Source organism: Dermacentor variabilis, unplaced genomic scaffold, assembly GCF_050947875.1.
Source record: "Dermacentor variabilis isolate Ectoservices unplaced genomic scaffold, ASM5094787v1 scaffold_12, whole genome shotgun sequence".
In the NCBI taxonomy this organism is placed as follows: Eukaryota; Metazoa; Arthropoda; class Arachnida; order Ixodida; family Ixodidae; genus Dermacentor; species Dermacentor variabilis.
Window position 1 is genome coordinate 9,304,191 of NW_027460280.1, and position 20,125 is coordinate 9,324,315.

The 20,125-nt window shown below is 45.7% G+C and overlaps 2 protein-coding genes across 6 annotated transcripts in view; one reads left to right on the top strand and one right to left on the bottom strand.

Moving 5' to 3' along the window:
- Window positions 1-20,125, top strand: part of LOC142566002 (uncharacterized) — a 191,935-nt gene that overhangs the window by 126,702 nt on the left and 45,108 nt on the right. For 4 of the 5 annotated variants that reach the window (XR_012824950.1, XR_012824949.1, XR_012824947.1 and 1 more), the window contains exons 2-3: window positions 14,611-14,801; window positions 18,232-18,519. Coding sequence is in view for 1 of the 5 variants with exons in the window: in XM_075676682.1 (XP_075532797.1) it covers window positions 18,490-18,519 (30 nt within the window). In the remaining 4 variants the exon portion in view is untranslated. The remainder of the gene's footprint in view (window positions 1-14,610; window positions 14,802-18,231; window positions 18,520-20,125) is intronic. The other variant, XR_012824948.1, reaches the window with a different exon arrangement.
- Window positions 10,131-12,906, bottom strand: m-cup (ankyrin repeat protein mann-cup). The gene has a single exon (XM_075676911.1). The coding sequence runs from the start codon at window positions 12,718-12,720 to the stop codon at window positions 10,792-10,794; it is 1,929 nt and encodes a 642-aa protein (XP_075533026.1). The 5' UTR covers window positions 12,721-12,906; the 3' UTR covers window positions 10,131-10,791.

Below are 20,125 nucleotides of genomic sequence, written 5' to 3' on the forward strand. Positions count from 1 at the left end.
TGCTTTTTATTTTTACCCTCTACTGGCACATCGCACACTTCTACCTCGTGTTGGTTATTAATGCGGAAACATTATATGGCTCATGAGGTGAAAAATCCGGCGTTAGTGTGACCCCGATGGTCCAAGAAGTCAAGTGAGCAAATCGAGGCAGTTGATGATGTCAATTAATTCAAAGTTAATTGAGGCCATGTTAATTAAGGCAGCGTCTGCTAACGCAGAGCAAATTAAAGCAGGTTTAATTAAGCTAGAGTTCATTGTGGCACTCGAACCCACACTATTGGTAGGAGTCAAACCCATGGCTCTTGGTGTTAGGGTGAAATTAATTAAATCACAGTTAATTAGGATATAGTTAATTAAGACACTTGAACTCACGACCTTTGGTGTTAATTATGGCAAAGTTAAATTAAGACGACTCAAAGTGCATATGCATTGTGCGGTCCCGGTCGCAATGCTTTCGCATTGGGATAACTAAGGGTCACTTCGATTTTATTGTTTCGCTTTTAATCACTGCGGCCTTGGCTGCCAAAGGGCAGCAGTATTGCATGAAAAAATAAATTCAGTGCTTAAGCTATTCCAGGCTGAGCAATTGCTTTGTGTTCTGAGTCGTACGTTTCATACGGCTCAGCAAAAAGTCTTTGAGAACGAATACCACTTACGCAGCTAAAGTCTCTCATCACACCCGTAACAAATACTGCTCTAATGTGGCCAAAGTACGCGGGGACAGAAAATCATTTAAAAGAGATAAATGGCTAAACTATACACTGAGTGTGCGCGCGTGCACTTCGCTAATATGCAGCCGGGCAGCCACGCACCGCACCATAGCATGAGGAGTGTTTGCAGCACCACCGCTACTGTCATTCGAAAACAGTCCCCGCTCCCGTTGGCGGACAGCAGACTAGCCAATATTCTAGGGACCATAGCTGTGGTATGCATGGGAATGCCGGTTTATTGTGACTTCGGATTGGCATCGTACTCGGAGAGCCAGGCAACCACTGTTCCGTCTGTAACAACGATTAATTTTCTACTAAAACAGCACGTAAAAAGCTGTTTTAGCTTAATTATTACACAAGAACATCTTTAGTTTAACTATGAGAACTTGTTATGGCATGTACAATTATATGAAATGTAAAAAGTACCAGCAGGCTGCTAAAGTTGGAGGACAGACGACAAGAGTCGCGCTCGCTTTGGAACAGTTTGTCGTCTGTTCTTGCTTTTCTTCGCTTGGTTATGCATTGTAGGTGAGCAAACTTCAGTGGAAGATGTAATACACATGAAATGAAAACATTTTATGACGGTTTTACTTTAAGAATGCACTATTTGTGCAGCCATATCCATGTTTTAGACGAAGCCTCTTGCAACACCAGCCAACACAAACCTTGCAGACACATATACTGTCATTCCCATGCATATAGTTAATATAACCAACTTCCCGTGACGGCACAGCGCCCCTTCGGAAACTCCCATAGATGGTGGTGCCAGATTTCCCTCTAGGTGTTATAGTGAGAAGCTCTATGCTTGCCCCCAACCATATTAACTCTATGCCCCCAACATTGTTATAGTGACGGCCCCGTCGCTACAGTGCTGTTAAAGTGACGGGCACCGTCACTGTTGTGCTGATGTTAAAGTGCCGGGCTCCGTCACTGTAGTGCAGATGTTGAAGTACCGGGCCCTGTCACTGAAGTCATTACCGAAAACAGAAAGTGAGCCACAAGATCATGCACATGGCGCGCACGTGAATGAGACCCGAGCCATGCCGCCTGAGTTCGAGTAGTTATTTTAAAGAACAAGAAAAAAACAAGAAAAAAAAAACAAGAATGTGACATCACATTTGGTGAAGCAAAATTGTTCTCCTTTCTCACCTTCTCTCAGCTAAAGCATGCGCAGTGACCACGGAGCCCTCGGGGGCAATGTTCAGGTGTAATACAGGGGTGCTGTGCATGCCGTTGACACGTGATTGACAGACGGCCGTGTCACTAGGCTTGTGCACAGCAATCCATTATTCTCAATTCTACACCCTAGCCGCTAACATACCTTCGCTCGTTGCCGCACCCAACCACCTTACGCCCTCTCCCCTTTAGAAGAACCCCACCTATATATACTGTGGTGAGGAAATCATGTCACCTTGAAGAAGACAAGTCCACTTGTCGGAACATTAGCTCCTGCTTTCACGTTGTTCTCGTTTTGCTCATCGTCTTGAATTTCCATCTCCCACCTTCCCCCCCATTTTCTACCTGCCACAGGGAATTTTTTAAAAATTTTGAAAGTGTCTCCTGAAACATCCTTTATATGCTAAAGCATTGTCTGTGGCAACAAGAAAAAATTTGCTTAGACCCCTCAAAAGTGGTCATGGTAAGAAAATAGCTTTTCTAAAACAAAGGTTCACTCTTTCACTAATCGTCTTTATCCGATTCTAACAACTTACACTACTAACAACAGGATAACAGGGCATACTCTTTCATATCGTGGCATTTTCCTGACTTTAAATTTTTCATGAAAAATTCGCACTGAACACATTCTAGCTTTGCCAAACGGCTCACGTGGTTTGCAGAAAAGTAACATAAAACACTCCCTCCATCACTCCTGCGTAGACTAGCATATGTTACCGTAATCTACCCAAAAGTTGAATACACACCAGCGATTTGCTATCTTGACCGATGTATCTAACGGACATTGAATTTCTGTAAAACTGTGCTGTGTGGTTATTGCACACAAACGCTACGTCAGTACAAAGGCAAATAGATGAACTTGCATGCCACTGGATGCATTAAGGCCACATAAGAGCCAGCATTTACATATACAGTAAATAAAGCAAGGTGTGTTCTGTAGAGACCTCCTCCTTCCCTTCAAGCACAATGCGCGCTTGACACAGTAGGAGGATTGAGATCCCAGCAAGAATCCACTGTGAGTCACAGGAGGCACAAATGCTGCAATCATGGTGGTGGATGAGCTGCAAATGATGGAGCAACGCTCACAGCTAGTTCACAGGTCTCCAACTGCCACAACAATTTGAACTTGCCAAACCCAGAAAATAGAACAGATGGGTATTGCTGTTTGAAGATTACATCTATGTTGCAGGCCTCAACCAAGTGCAGATTACATCTATGCTGCATCTATGCTGGCCTCAACCAAGTGCAAGTGAGGATGCAGCTGTATTCCATGGCATCCCAGGAAGCTTGCTATGTCCTCAATACTCCGGCATTGATCGACAAAGACTGGTCCTCACAAGAGGCAGTGAAAAAAAAAAAGGCCACCGACCACTTCATTCACCCAGACACATGGTGCAAACCATCAAAGAACTTTTTTTGGCAAGTCTGAAGATTCTCACAGAGCACCCCTCATGTACTCCAGGTGTCGGTGAGGACAGCCCATTTCAGCAACTATTAGTGAGTCAGCACCTACGGAGCAAGCTCCCTAGGTAGTCTCTTGAGTGACTCCCCAGAGAGGAATACTGCAAGCAGCAGAGGGTCACCAACAGCAACAACAGGAGAAGAGGTCTGGAGACAAGACATGACCTGCAGAGGAAAAGTTCTGATGTGGTAGAGACGTCCGTCCACTGGGGTTGTCCAGCACAATCGTCCCAGCTTGGTGCCGCTCTCGCACTTCAGAACATTCAGAAAGTTACATTGCAGCATCCAAGGATACTTCAAATAAAGCTGACATGAGCCAAAGATTTCCAGCCAAGCCAGCCAGCAAAATACAGCGACTCAACAAGTGAAACACAAAGCTGGACAGAGCAAGAATAGCTGCATAAAATGTTTTTTCATTGTAATCAATGACATCAAGCAAAATTGTGAAGCTGGTGCAGAGATACATTGATTCTGACAGCATTCTTTGAAAAAGGGAGGTGCACACCACCAGGACCATTGCAAGTGCCACCTTGGAACCACCAATTTGGTGCCTATGTCCGAGTATACAGGAAATATTTTTGGGTTCTACATTGCTCCTTCCCTTCATCATCATCAGCCTGGTTACACCCACTGCAGGGCAAAGGCCTCTCCCATACTTCTCCAACAACCCCGGTCATGTACTAATTGTGGCCATGCCATGACTGCAAACTTCTTAATCTCATCCGCCCACCTAACTTTCTGCTGCCCCCTGCTACACTTCCCTTCCCTTGGGATCCAGTCCTTAACCTTTAATGACCATCGGTTATCTTCCCTCCTCATTACATGTCCTGCCCATGACCATTTCTTTTTCTTGATTTCAACTAAGATGTCATTAACTCGCGTTTGTTCCCTCACCCAATCTGCTCTTTTCTTATCCCTTAACGTTACGCCTATCATTCTTCTTTCCATAGCTCGTTGCGTCGTCCTCAATTTGAGTAGAACCCTTTTCGTAAGCCTCCAGGTTTCTGCCCCGTAGGTGAGTACTGGTAAGACACAGCTATTATATGCTTTTCTCTTGAGGGATAACGGCAACCTGCTGTTCATGATCTGAGAATGCCTGCCAAACGCACCCCAGCCCATTCTTATTCTTCTGATTATTTCCGTCTCATGATCCGGATCCGCCGTCACTACCTGCCCTAAGTAGATGCCCTTACGACTTCCAGTGCCTCGCTGCCTATTGTAAATTGCTGTTCTCTTCCGAGACTGTTAAGCATTACTTTAGTTTTCTGCAGATTAATTTTTAGACCCACTCTTCTGCTTTGCCTGTCCAGGTCAGTGAGCATGCATGGCAATTGGTCCCCTGAGTTACTAAGCAAGGCAATATCATCAGCGAATCGCCAGTTACTAAGGTATTCTCCATTAACTTTTATCCCCAATTCTTCCCAATCCAGGTCTCTGAATACCTCCTGTAAACACGCTGTGAATAGCATTGGAGATATCGTATCTCCCTGCCTGACGCCTTTCTTTATTGGGATTTTGTTGCTTGCTTTATGGAGGGCTACGGTGGCTGTGGAGCCGCTATAGATATCTTTCAGTATTTTTACATACGGCTCGTCTACACCCTGATTCCGTAATGCCTCTATGACTGCTGAGGTTTCGACAGAATCAAACGCTTTCTCGTAATCAATGAAAGCTATATATGAGAAAAACAACGAGAAACAAAGAAAAACAAGACGAGAAAAACAACGCATGAAATTATTTTTCCAGATAACCAGAAATCAAATAAGAATAAACAAAGAAACATACATTCGCCCCCCTTTAAAACACAGTGCGCGTTTAAACCACAGTGCTAGTGTACAGCCTTATAAAACACGCCTTGATGGTTTTGAATATTCGTTCTTTCCTTCATGTATTAATATATGGAATGGCCTTCCAGACTGCACTGTAACAGCACAAGATGCTAACGAATTTTATAGTCTATTGGAATTATATTACAGGCAACGAGTTAACTAAGAATTGATCATGATTACTGCTATTCTGTGTATATTTGTTCATCCTGCCTGTAACTTGTGTTTGACAATGATGTATAACGTTGTATTGTCGGTGTTGAAATTTTTGTTTTTTTTTTCCTCTCCTGTAATGGCCCTCAAGTGAGGGCTACAGTATTCCTAAATAAATAAATAAATAAAAATAAGGGTTGGTTATATTCCGCACATTTCTCTATCACCTGATTGATAGTGTGAATATGATCTATTGTTGAGTAGCCTTTACGGAATCCTGCCTGCTCCTTCCCAATCGAGTACAATACATGCCTGAAAATTGGCACTCTCGCAGGTCTTCCACTGCCACACCGTCCCTCATGAGAACTTGTTTCAAAACCTTTCATCAATCTTTGATCACGCATGCAAAATAATCCACATTCTAAATGCCATTTCACCCAATCTTTCGTATCATGAATTGTACCTGAATGAAATACAGTTGAATGCCTTTTCATCATCATCATCACCAGCCTATTTTACGTCCACTGCAGGATGACGGCCTCCTCCTGTGATCTCCGATTACCCCTGTCCTGCGCCAACCGATTCCAACTTGCGCCTTTAAATTTCTTAACTTCATCACCCCACCTAGTCTTCTGCCGTCCTCGAATGCACTTCCTTTCTCTTGGCACTCATTCTGCAACCCTAATGGTCTACCGGTTATCTAACCTACGTGTTACATGACCTGCCCAGCTCCATTTCTTTCTCTTAAAGTCAGATAGAATATCGGCTATACCTGTTTGCTTTCTGATCCACACCACTCCCTTCCTGTCTCCCCTTAACATTACATTCTTCGTTCCATCACTCTTCGCGATCCTTGTTTTCGAGCTACTTTGTCAGTCCAAGTTTCTGCCCCATATGTCAGCACCGGTAGAATGCATTGATTGTACACATTTCTTTTTAATGATAGTGGTAAGCTTCCAGTGAGGATATGACAATGCCTGCAGAATGCACTTCAACCCATCTTTATTCTGTAAATTTCCTTCTCATGATCAGGGTCCCTTGTGAGTAATTAACCTAAGTAAACATGCACATACTCCTTCACAGACTCTAGAGGCTGACTGGCGATCCTGAACTCTTGTTCCATTGCCCGGCTATTGATCATTATCTTTGTATTATGCATATTAATTTTCAACCTCACTCTTAGACTCTCTCTGTTCAGGTCCTCAATCATTTGTTGTAACTCGTCCCCAGTGTTGCTGAACAGGACCATGTCATCTGCAAATCGAAGGTTGCCGAGATATTCGCCATTGATCCTTACTTTTAAGCCTTTCCAGTTTAAGAGCATGAATACTTCTGCCAAGCATGCAGTGAATAGCATTTGAGAGATTGCGTCTCCTTGTCCGACCCATTTCTTTATAGGTATCCTTCTGTTTTTCTTGTGGAGAATTAGGGTAGCTGTGGTATCTGTAGATATTTTCGAAAATATTTACGTAAACCTTCTGTAATCCTTCATTACATACTGCCTCTATGACTGCTGGTATCTCTACCAAGTCAAATGCCTTTTCGTAATCTATGAAAGCCATATAGAGAGGCTGATTGTACTCAGCGGATTTCTTGATTGCCTGATTGATTACATGGATGTGATCCACTGTACAGTGTCCCTTCCTGAAGCCAGCCTGTTTTCTTGGTTGACTGAAGTGTTGCCCTTATTCTATGGGAAACTACCTTAAGTAATTAATTAAATTATGGGGTTTTACGTGCCAAAACCACTTTCTGATTATGAGGCACGCCGTAGTGGAGGACTCTGGAAATTTCGACCACCTGGAGTTCTTTAACGTACACCTAAATCTAAGTACACGGGTGTTTTCGTATTTCGCCCCCATCGAAATGCGGCCGCCATGGCCGGGATTCGATCCCGCGACCTTGTGCTCAGCAGCCTAACACCATAGCCACTGAGCAACCATAGCGGGTTGGGAAACTATCTTGGTGAATACATTATAGAATACTGGAAGTCAGCTAATGGGCCTATAATTTTTCAATTCTTTAACTTCTCCCTTTCTGTGGATTAGTATAATGTTGGCATCGTTCCAGTTCTCTGGGACCCCTGAAGTCGCGAGACATTTCACATAAAGGGCTGCAAGCTTTCCAAGCGTGATGTCTCCTCCATCTTTGATTAAATTGACTGTTATTCTATCTGCTCCTGCTGCATTTCCTCGTTTCATGTCTTGTAAGGCCCTTCTAAGTTCATCGCTAGTTAAAGAAAGGGCCTCTGTAACCTGTTCATTACTACTTCGAATGGAGGTATCATGCCTGCTCTGGGTATTGTGCAGGTCAGTATAGAATTCTTCTGCTGTTTTACTATATCTTCGAAACGCCTCTACAACGAACGAAATTACCTGCACAAGGAAAGATTCTGTGTGTCCTGGCTGAATTCCTCTTTCATATGTACTGTGAACAGCTCTACAGCGAAGACCGATAAAACGAATTTGCCTATACAACAAATGCACCTAGCGGTACCGCAGCCACCACTGAGTGCTAGAATTATCGATGTGCTTGATAAGCATGCTTAGTTCTGCTGCATAGCTCCAAGAAGCACTCCACTCGCAAGCCACTTGTTGCAACACAGTGTGATGGCTGATGAATATGTTGAAGCCAACAAGAGGCAAAAGCACTGAGGAAAATAATTTTAAATGTGTCACAAACATTTTAAAACATTTCTGATTGGACCTATGCTGAAAAATTCAGTAACACATGTGCATTGTTTTAGTAAAACGAGTTGGAGCGACTGGGTGTTTGTACTCAGTGTCGGTCTATCGTTACATGCAGTGGGTTCACTCCTTCCATTGTTTTCCACAACATTCCCATGCTCTCAAATCTTACATTCCTATACAGAATTCTTGCATGGAGTCCACACTCTGTAAAGTTGACAAAATTCAACCAACTGAAAATTCTTAATGCACTCTGCAGCAATTCATTTTTTATGATTCTGAAGATACAAAAATTGGCATGAGACTAAATTTTCACTAGATAGAATTAATTGGTGCCTGAAAGAGTTAATCCCCATTACACTATTAACTTGTAACTTACTTTTTGCCTGTATTTATTATGATGTCTTACCAGTGAATATGCTGGAAATTACTGCAAAGGACATTGATGCTTATACTAACTTCTGCTGTTTTTTATTTGAGATGCTGTTTATCAGAAGTGCTGGTTGTGTAAAAGACTGTTGGTATGTATAATCGCACGAGCATGAATGTTTGCCATGTAAAATGCATCTTGTTTACATCCACCATTATGCCGACATGTGTGTGGTCAGGTCCTCTCAAGCTGCTTGGTCAGCTTTTTGTCTCCCACAACATTGTTACAAATAAATTCAATATATTTGACTCTCCTCCTATGCAGTGCCCTCAGAAGCGGGCTTTGAAATAAATGCATACACCCTGACAAAAGCCATATTGGCTTCAGGCAGAGGCTTTCCTTGTTCACCCACTGTTGATTATATCGACCCACTTTCTCTGCCATGTTTGTAGTTCCTCACGGGGAAGTCCATAACTAAAATGTCAAGAGAATCCTCACCAATAAATAATGCCTTTGGCAGGGCAACCTTAGCAAAGTGTGCCTACCTGGTCAAACAATACAGCTACCCTAATTAAATCCCATCGCTTCTTTCATGGTATTTTGAAAGAGCGCGTGCATAGTAGCCTGACAAATTTTTTAAATATTTGCTTAGTAAGCAACACAACACATTAACATATCCAGAGCACGAAGCAGGTATTGTCCAGTTACGAATATTTGTGCTAAAAGCACAAATAACCTTGCAATGAATTTGTTATAATGAAAGGCAGGAAACGGCTCTGCTCATATATGCCTCATACAGGCCCTTACAACACACAGCACAGCTGCAATCACAAAGTTGGTAAACACAACCCCGCAGTGGCTGTCATCAGTTCACATTCTCCGCCACTGCAAACAATGACCAAAGTGCATATAAAAGAGGATTGAACTGGAAGCAAGGAGAGTGATCTGTAAACAGGATCTTATCAACACTCAGCTGCCAATGTGTTCCAGAACACTGCTACCTACTTTATGCCTCATCAAAGACACAGTAGATTATATCAAGAACTTTGCTACCATCGCATCCTTCGGGAATGATGCACCAGCCATTGCTTGATTATGTGGAATGATGATGTGGATTAACACAGCTCACTGAAAGCAGCAAGTTTCAAAATGAGAACTAGCTGGTATTTCCACCACATGGAATGACTGGAGCGTCGGCAGGTTGCAGTCGCTGCCACTCATTCGTGGTACAGCAGTATTCATGAACCAACCAGCTCACATTGACTGCCTCACATAAGCTGTTATCACAGGTACTGTGTCTCTTCCACACACTCTTATTAAAGTTTACACCCTTTGGGGGTCATCTTGTCCCACAACAATAATCGTCATCTGCCTTGCTAGCGTTTCCTTTCTTAAAAACTCGGCACTAGCTACTTCCCTGTCGAGAATGCTGTGTCACGCTGATAACGCGCAAGCTGTTTGTGACTTGGAAGTACCGGACTCGCACATTCGCAGCATTAAAGAAAGGAAATGCGGGCAAGGCAGATGAAGATTATTGTTGTAAAAGAAGATACGACCCAAAGGGTGCAAACTTCTTTAAGAGTGCAGTGCTTGGCACAGCGCTTGCTATTAATAGGCTTGCACAGTGGCACATCGCAGCGTAACCAATGTGTTTTTGTAATTAGTAACAACAGATTTGATATCTGCAGGTGCACCTTTCCTTACCATGTGTGCTTGGTAAATGAGGGCAACACAATGGAAATGTGCATCACACTGCAATGATGCTTTATTGAAAGGCCACCACTCCCACCCACAGAAAGGCAGGTTCACAGAGCATAAACCATACCAACAGCTTGCATAATGTCCCTCCTTCCCCTGTATTCGCATTGCCACAGGAAGTTCAGTTCAGCTCAAACCAGATTGTTGCAGCATAACTAGTTGAGACCTTCTGGCATGAAATGCACATTGTGGATGCAGCCAAGTCACACCTTGCATCAGTTTGGCACTTGATTTGGGCATACACAAAAACTATGCATGTTTCTTCAGTCGTCTCTTACCAGAATAGAGCTGTTGAAGCGATGCGACAATTTCAGATCAACGGCACATGCCTGCTAAAATGGTAAATTAAAACACTGTGCAAACACATGGTCCCTAAGATGGGAGAAAACACCATACCCAGTAGTGAACAGAAGCAATTAGCATTTCGTAAGATGGACCCTCCTACTGACTGAGGTTGCCTCTAGACTGCATGAGAGTGGACAGACACTGATGACACTTTCATTAGCACCACTTGTGCCACACAGCTGGTAAAAAGATAAACATGTTGTAAAGTATACTTGCATATGTGTGGTTATTGCTTCTTGCATAGCTGTGCACTCAAAGTAGGCAAGCTTGCTATTTCACTACTGGGCCTGCCCATCATCAACACGTCAGTGGATGCGGATGAAGTTCTCGAGCGCGCTGGGCACCTCGCCCGCAAAAGGGATGCGGCGCTCCACGATCTTGCGCGCGGCCAGGCACTGCAGGCTGATGTGCTGGAGCGGGTTGAGCACGCACTCGCCGATGCCGGCCAGCATGCGGTGCGGCTGGTTCCCGTTGGCGTTGCGCCGGTCCAGGTGTGCGCCGTGGCGCAGCAGCGTCTGCACCACGTCCGGCACGAAGTTGTTGCGCAGCGCGGCCACGTGCAGCGCCGTGCTGCGGGCCTCGTTGCACGCCTCGACGTCGGCGCCGCAGTCGAGCAGCAGGGCGGCCAGCGAGGCGTCGGGAAACACGTGCGCGTGCGCCTCCTCGAAGAAGGCCGTCGGCTTCATGGTGTTTGCGCGGCTTACGACCAGGTGCAGCAGCGAGTCGCCCGACGCAGTGCGCGCCTGCTGCGCCAGCGCACGACACACCAACCGGCGCACGGCCGCCTCGTCGGCCGCGTCGCGCTTGGGCAGCGCGTGCAGCACGTGCAGCAGGTGCGTGAGCACGCGCAGCAGTTTGTCAAAGTTGTCCAGGTGACGCCGGTACACGGGCCGCTCGGCAAGCAGTCGCGCCGACTCGCCGCACCGGTCAACCAGCAGCCGCGCCGTGGCCAGCACGTCGTCCAGCCGCAGCCGGTCGCGCAGCAGGCCCGCGCGGCCCTTGTCCAGCATGTCGAGGTAGAGGCGCACCAGGGCCGCGGCCGCCTGGCCAGCCTCGGTGTGCAGCAGCGTGTCCTTGGCGACGCGCAGCTCGAGCGCGTACTGCCACAGGTCGATGCAGCGCTGGTACTGCATGCTATCCGCGTACGCGGCACCGCGGTACATGAGCCGGAACACAGTGTCCTTGTGCTGCGCGCCTAGGATCCGCTCACACATGAGGAGCGACTGGGTACGCAGCGCGTCCAGGTCGTGCGCCAGTGCGTCGAGCTCGTCGGCGTTCGCGTACTCCGCGGCCATCTGAAAGGCCGGCCGCCGCGTCAGCCCGCCCAAGGGCTTGGGCACGCTGTCGCGCGCACGCAGCGCCTGCGCCCGTCGCCAGTAAAAGAGCGCCGACTGGACGTCGTGGTGCTCGTCGAGGAACGTGGTGCCCATCAGCTCGTCAGCCTCGGCACGCCGCGCGGCGCTGTACTCGACAGTGCTCACGAGGTACTCGTAGATCTGCGCGGCACCTTTGAGGCAGGCCGTCTGGAGCGCGTCGTCGCCGTACCGACTGCGCAGAAACGGGTTGGCACGTTGCTCGAGCAGCAGCCGTGTCGTGTCGAACCGATGCTCCTGGATGGCGTAGTGCAACGCTGTCTTGAGCTGCACGTCCTGCGCGTTGACGTCCGCACCTCGGCGCAGCAGGAAACGGCACAAGCTCACGCTCTGCACCGAGTTGATGAGGCAGGTGCCGCCGTTGTAATTGGGTTTCAGGATGTCAGCACCGTGGTTCACGAGGTACATGACTACTTCACGGTGCGACATGAAGCACGCAGAGCGCACTGGCGTTGAGCCGGTGTCCGAAACGCTGTTCACGTTCGCGCCATAGTCGATCAGCTGTTTGACGACTGCCAGCTTGCCTGCCACTGCCGCACACCACAGTGGCGTCACAAAGTGGATCGAGCGGTCATCAGTCACTTCGTAAACACCTCGTTGTTCCAAGTCAGCTCCACACATGGTTATCAGGTACTCTACAATGTCCGAGTTGCCCTTCTTGCATGCGACGAACAATGGTGCACATCCTTCTCGAAGACGCGAAACTATGTCCTTCCGCTCCTCTCGCGTGAGACGCTCAATCTTATTGCGGACAAGGTACGAGAGCCGAGCACCTGGTGGGGCGAGTCTACATTCCGAGTAGAGGTCGTTGAATATTGCGTCTCGCTGGGAAGTCTGATCTGTCTTACCTGTAATCCACATACTTAGAAAAGCTTCCAGTTTTGTCACGCAGATCACGAAGCGCACCGCGGGCGACTACAGGTATGTGCCTGTAGCCATGTTTAGAAAAAATCAGTATTGCTAAAGCGATTGGAAGGGAGACAGCCGTTACAGTGAACTAAAATAGGGCAGTGCAGCGCGTGGAGGCAGCAACGCATAGGGGCACCTGACGCCGCCAGTGGCAAATGTAGCGGCGGCGCTGCAATCGCCAACTCTTGCATGCGGAGGCTGTTGTGTGGCTCGAAAACGCTTGTTAGGTGGTGTTTCGCCCGCTTTCTCTGAATGTCTGCTGCTTTTAAACTCGGGAACATTTCAGCTCGCGTCAACAGCAACGAGGCCGGCTGATTCTGTGCGACATTATTCGTTTCTGCAGTTCTTATTTTCCAGGGCATCACTTAATGTGCTGTTGAAAGGTGCGCCAAGGAGAGAACAATCGTACAATGTAATTAGTACCTGATTTAAACTTACTTTCGTTGTTTGCTTGCTGAAGCAAAGCAAGCAGCGGGACTTTTGTATCGCAGTTCATTTGTTCTTGTGCCTATTACCACAGCAATTAATGTTGTCACTGCGTTCCTGTGGAAAGCTATTCCAGATATCATTGTTCTGCGCCCTATACTGGCTCTTGTGTGTGTCCTCATACTCTGTGGTGCCTGTAAAGTGAGCATTTAGTTACAGATTGCCCAGACCATGAGCTTGTGCCCCTTTTGTACGTGAATGCTGTACGCCCCCCCCCCCCCCCTCTCGACAATGGCGTCCTATATTGATATCATATCGACATCCACAGCCAGGACATCGATATCGTAGGGAAGTGTCGAATATACGTCCTGCGAACGTCCCTCACAGGACCGTTTGGACGCACTTTCCGTGCCCTGCGGACACCCGTTGCATGTCCGCGAGGGACGTTATCTGGACATACCGCGTACATTTTACGGACGTAACTGTTCGCCTTCATGTATATTACGGTCGCAGCACACGCTGCGGGATATATGCAACGGGCAGATCGGAACAGATTCATTGTGCGCATACGTTACGTGCGCACGCACGTGTGCGGAAGTGCATCATACTCCTAATTCTATGCATTCCGCCAAGCTTATTGAACTAATTGAAGTTTGCAAAGTGCATCAGAAAATTCGTAGCACGACGTCAACACTAACTGCAGACGTGATAGCTCCGGATTGTAACACGCGAGAAAACATAATAGAGTTTTAGATTAGGGGTCCCAATAGTTTGGGGCCCCAAAGAGCTTTGCGGGTGTTAGCGTTGGGGCACGCAGGAGTGAAGAGCTTTAGAATAGGGCTTTGCGTTTGCGGTTAGCGCCTTTAGTGTTCCTGTATATGCTCTCGCAGGGGGAGCGTATGCAGCAACACTAAGCGCCTTGCGCTGACAGCGCCACTATGGCGTCAAAAAAAGCTATTAGAAATAATTGAATAAAATTTACCATTTTATGATAGAAATAGTAATTTTGACTTGCGTGCTTTCACGTTTAATTACAATGTAGAGGTTATTCTGTAAGCAGCAAACAATTAGTTGCGCTTAGTTTTGAGCAAACCAACTTTACGTGCCTTCACTGGCATTCACCAGCCAAGCTTAGCGGTGTTAGGCCGACGAGCCATAAAATCCAGAATCGAATTCGGAATCAGCGGCGTCTAACGAATCAATCTTCATAACACACGCTAGTTGAGAGAAAGCGATAACCGCATTCACTTCTCCTAGCTTGCAAACTTCACGCGTTACCACGAATTAAACTGGTGCTAGGTGAGACGAGACGGTCATTAGAGGAAACGCCAGTTCACGGGATTGGCCAGTCGTTTCAGCGGGTGCGAGAGAGAAAATGTGGGGGCTTTCGCGCTTGAAATTTCTCCCTTTGCCTAGGTACCACGGAGGAGCAGTTTCTTTGGTCGTTCTGTCCCTAGGCGTGCCCTGGCGTGCCGGCATTTTGCGATGTGTCGGCTGGCGATCTGAGCGTCGCGTACAAGTTTTCCTCGTGCGTTTCCTTGGGTGTTGCTGGCGCAGTGCACTGGCGCGAACGATTGTTGTCGTTTGGTCAGTGGTCTCCCGTGAAGGCGAGTATGATATGGCGTTGCCCTGTCACTACCAGTGTCACACGTATACTTCTCATCGCGATCGGCACCGATCCGGATCGAAATTCTCGACTGTTATTGGGTCTCTCGCTCATTTTGTCCAAAGAAGGCAATCACGACCGCGAAATTCGATCAGGATCGGGCGTGATCGCGATGAGCAGTGAGCCGGAACACAAGATACACACACGGCGCACACTGTCAACAATTTCATTGCGAAAGCATTGCGACCTTTGAAGATTATAGCATGGCACTAATCACTTGATAGATATAGCATATATTACATATATAGCAAAATATATAGCATCTTCACAGTTTGCCCTGTGTGTGCGTTTTCGTTCCTTGTTTGTGCCCCTGTCACACTGGTATCTTACCGTCCTCGCGAATTTTTCCATGCGTCGAGCGCTTCGAGAGGGCTCAGTTGCGCGTTATTCAATTGCCATAATTTAAATATTAAAATACTACTAACTTGTAGCGTGGGGTCTCTTTTTCACGTTTCTGTGTCTTCGTCCTCTTCCGCTGCTGCCTTAGTATGTCAAACGGCAAACTTCTGACTGCTGTTGCAGAAGTCTTGGCGTCACAAGTTGGCGGCTGGACGTAATAATATTTATTTTAAGTCCAGCACGCTTAGGCCTCCGCCACTCCAATCCTACGGGCCATCCTGCTTCCAGCTGTGATCTCCCCACTACCCCTTGGGTGCCCTGGGGATCCTGCGCCGCCTGCTTTATTATAACCTCAGGTCCTCTCCTGAGGCCTCCGGTTGCATGTGCCCTCCTGGAGCAGTGCTTGTAAAAAATCCAATCTATCGTCGCGACTTAAAAAGCGATCCGCGACAACAGTCACAAAAAGCGACAACACCAGTCAGAACCTTGCCTGTCGAACCAAGTCATTCTCACCTAATTATTTAAATGATTAAGCGACTTCTGTAGGTGTCGGTCAATGTCATATTAAGCGACTGGCGAATTTGTTCCCTTTACTGGATGGATCCTGCATCTCGGCATGCATTTTGTAGCTGTGTATTCGTATAGATGTAGGAGCTCGGTGGGAGGTCTATTAGTGCAGGCAGCATGCGCTAACACCATGTGGCAGATGCTGCTTGATGATTTCTTGTATATCATACCCGCGCGCAGCTATCGTGTGCGCCACAGCCCTTATAAGTTATTTGGCTGAGCCATAAGTTCCAGCTTTGCTCCGACACCACGTGAGTGCTGGTTTCCCATGTCTGTCTGTCCACACAGTTCTTTAAGCTGACAATGACCGCTGTCATCATTGATTTTCATTTTTCGTTGCCAGGATTGTGATCCCCATCTTCACATTGCATTAGTACAAATAATAAGAAAACTTTGACCACTATTGTCACCACTTTGATTAAAGTTCAGGTCCCTGCAATAATGTGCATTTCACTCTATATATATCTATACATTTCTTTTCTTGGGAGTTCTTCGAAAGTATATTTTTTTCACTAGAAGGTTGGTAACAATGAGCACCTCACCGTCATGGGCTACCAGTTTGGTGCAATGTCCCACTCATTATAAAAATCTTATAGATGGATCGTCATTTGAAGAAAACCAATTCTTTAACAAATGGTCCATTCTGCATTATGGTTCTACCTACCTGTCTTCTACAAGCTATGCATTCACATATGAAAGAACGGTATATAATGATAGTGATGAAGCGGTGTATCTGAAATAACCTTTGACATCATCACAGGAATTTGGAAACAGGTACCACATAGTGATAACTCTGATAATTATTAATCATGTCTTATGCATGGCTGGACATGTTTTCGTTCGCTTCTGGCCTTCCTTGGGTCACATGATATTTTCTGTACCTCACAATGAGACCTTAAAGCATAGGCATCTAAGGCTTTCACCTTAAAATGGAAAGACGCAAAATTGATTGCTTCAATGTTGCTTCCCATGAAAATGAACTACGTGTACTTTGTTTAATTTATTCACTTGAGAAATGCACATATAATACCATCCATGTTAACATAGCAGTATAGACGGTGACTATGTGGGGGCCTCCGGGGCCCGAGCCCCCTCCGGAGATTTTCAGGGGGGGGGGGGCTGAGCCCTCCACCCTGAAAAAAAAATTGTCATCTTGGTCCCCCACTTGATTAATGGCTAGCGTCATTACTATTGTAGTGTTGATAGCTCAGATATGTTGAAATAATTTTTGCTCTTCAAAATGAGAAAACACATGACATTGCTGAACTGTGGCTGTTTGTCAACTCTTGATATTAAACAATAGAGAATCTTCTTACCGCCCTCAAATAGTTTGTGCGTGGTTTACAAGCTGGAACATACATTCAACAAACTTTCTCCTCAAAACTTAATAACCGCTTCTCAGAATTACAATATTGAAAATTGTTCATGGCAGAACAGCCCTTTTTGCATCATTTTGTGGAGTCTTGATAATAGCAATCCCTTGCTATTGAAAGTTGTAACATTCTTTTGATTAACATTGAAGTTCGAATGCTTTCAAGTCCTTTTAAATAAAAAAATAGGAGGCTTGGGACATTGTGATATAGGGCCTGTCCAGACATTTTTAAACTGCTAGAATAAGAAGTTAACATTCACGAATGTTTGTACTGAGAAAAAGGTACCGAGTTCGATTTATCTAAGCAGTGGTTCATACGCACCTCTAACACCACCCCAGGAGGAGTCAGACACTGCCAAATTTTTTCCAATATACCCCCCCCCCCTCCTTACTTTCTCCCACACGCAAGAGGTATTCGCCAAATGCCAGTTAGGTCGGAAGAGACAAAATAGAAAGGCGTCTTTTTGCGCCTCTTGTTCATCGAGCAATGTTTCAGAAAAAATGAGGACATACAAGGCACTGTTTCCAACTAAATCTTTTATCCAAGAAAACCAATATACAGTAAACTACCACTTGAACGTCACTTAAGCAAATTATTCAGCTGTACGAACTTTTTTTGTATCCCCCATCGAAACCCCATTCAACCCAATGCAAATGCCTTTCAGTTTAACCAAATTCAGTACAGTGGCATTTCAGTTCTGTGATCATATTCTGCTACATCGTCATCATCATGATTTTTATTTTTACCACTGGATACAAGGTGAGAAAGGGAGAGCCGGGAAAAAAGCCGAAATCTCTTCGGCTTGACAAAGTTCCGGTCTCCCAGACAGGCACGGAAGCGGCTGGTGTAGCAATACAATTACGCAGAAAGTGTGGATATAAGAGTTTTTTAAACACAAATACATATACAAATTTTCATGTTATTACATGGAAACTAGTTGTAATACAGTTGTGTCAAATGACTCCCAGTATACAATTATAATCTGTTATCTTGCATATTATTATTTAACACAGACTCAGTTGCATATATCATAGTGGACTTGGAAGCACCGAACGAGTACGGATGCTGATCAAATTTTTTCTGATCGCACAGATGGCCGGACCGAGGACCGGATTCGTCGACGCAGGGTCTGAGCATGCACTGCATCAGGCCTATCTACTGCTACCTCCGGCTGTCTGCCCTGCTGGCTTCATCGGACAAAACAAGTTGCAGGAAGCTGTACCATGTGCACTGCACTGGGACCACCTGACCAGCACGGTAACGTCGACGGAGACATCGTGGCACCCGGATAAAAGCAGCAGCCTTTTCGACGTTCCCTTCAGTGGACTTGGAAGCACCTAACGAGCACGGATGCTGATCAAATTTTTTCTGATCGCACAGGTTAGTGACCAGCATTTAGTCTCTTCAGTTAGAGACAACGGCGTAACGTTAACGGTGCTCCCAAGTCCACAATGCTGTGTTGCTATTTTGCGGGGTTGTTTTAATGTTGTCCGCTTAATGTTACTAACATCCGGAGACGAACAAAATCCAGGCCCTTACTCTGATTCAGATAAATGTTCGCAGCGGGAACTAATGAAACACATTCTAAGAGAACAAAAGGAAATGAACAAAACACTGAAACAACTGTCTTCAAATATCAAGCATGTGGAGACAATAGTTGCAGATTTGCAAGAAATAATGACAGTTATTGAGAATGAAAGGGGATTATGGAAAGAATGCGAAGACAGGATAGTACACTGCGAGGAATCTTGTAAATCTACCATGATGCAAGTAGAATTTCTGGCATCGAAGGTCGATGATTTAGAAAATAGAAGTAGGCGGAATAACCTAGTAATTTATGGATTAAGAGAGAGCTCTGATGAAGATGTTAAAAAACTTGAAGAAGAAGTGCACGGTATACTTAAGAAGACCCTAGGAATAGAAATTAACTGAATAGAACGAGTTCACAGAATTGGTACAAAGCAAAGCCAAATGACACGCCCCGTTATTATCAGGCTATTCAACTTCGCTGAGAAAAACAAAATATTATCAAGCTGCTTCAAGGTGAAAAACACCCGGATTTCAATATCCGAGGATTTCTCAAAGAAAGTATGCGACACACGTGCTAAATTATGGTGTTCTGCAGTAAGTGACAAGGCGAAAGGGGCAAAGGTATCTCTGTCATTTGATAAACTAAAAATAAATGGCAACACCTTTATATGGAATGAGTGTGAGGTCAGAAGAATTGAACTATCTAAACCGAAAACTTCTGCACACGCTGGCCCAGCAGCTTGCGATGGCACGTGACAACAATGTACGAAATCTATCAGAGTGTTATCACTGAATGCGCGCAGCGTAGTCAATAAGTCAAGCCTACTTGAAAGCATAGTTGCAGCCCATCAACCGCACGTTATAGTCATCATGGAAACCTGGCTTCAGGAAAGCGTCCAGGATTCCGAAGTGTTTCCACCTTCTTATCGGCTCATACAGAAAGACAGAGAATCGCGGGGGGGGAGGTGTAGCTGTCGCAATTAAATCTAACATAAAATTCACAGTTTTAAACAGCATACCTGACCATGAAAGCGTATGGTGTAACCTTACATTTAATGGAAAAAGCATATTTCTGGGTGGCGTATACCGACCTCCGAATGCGCCCCCTGAATACCTAGACGTTATGCATGATTACATTGCACAACACACTTATTCACGTTTCAATATTATTATCACGGGTGATTTCAATTTACCAGGAATCAATTGGTCTAATCTTTCGCACAACAGCTCCGACGCAAAAAGTGCTGAATCACTATTGTTCATGTCATTTACCTTCTCTCTAGACCAGCTAGTTTCCGAACCGACTAGAATAGCTGGTCCGTCATGTTCTGTGCTTGATCTGATGTTCGTAAGCAGTCTATTTCAAAATAACACATTAAATGTTGAAAATAGCATTTCGGACCATAAAACTATTGTATTCTCCTGTCCGATTTTAGGAAACTGTGAACGCGTTAAG

What these genes read in the sequence shown, in the direction of transcription:
- m-cup (XM_075676911.1), bottom strand. Translation starts at nt 12,720, where the DNA reads ATGTGGATTACAGGTAAGACAGATCAGACTTCCCAGCGAGACGCAATA.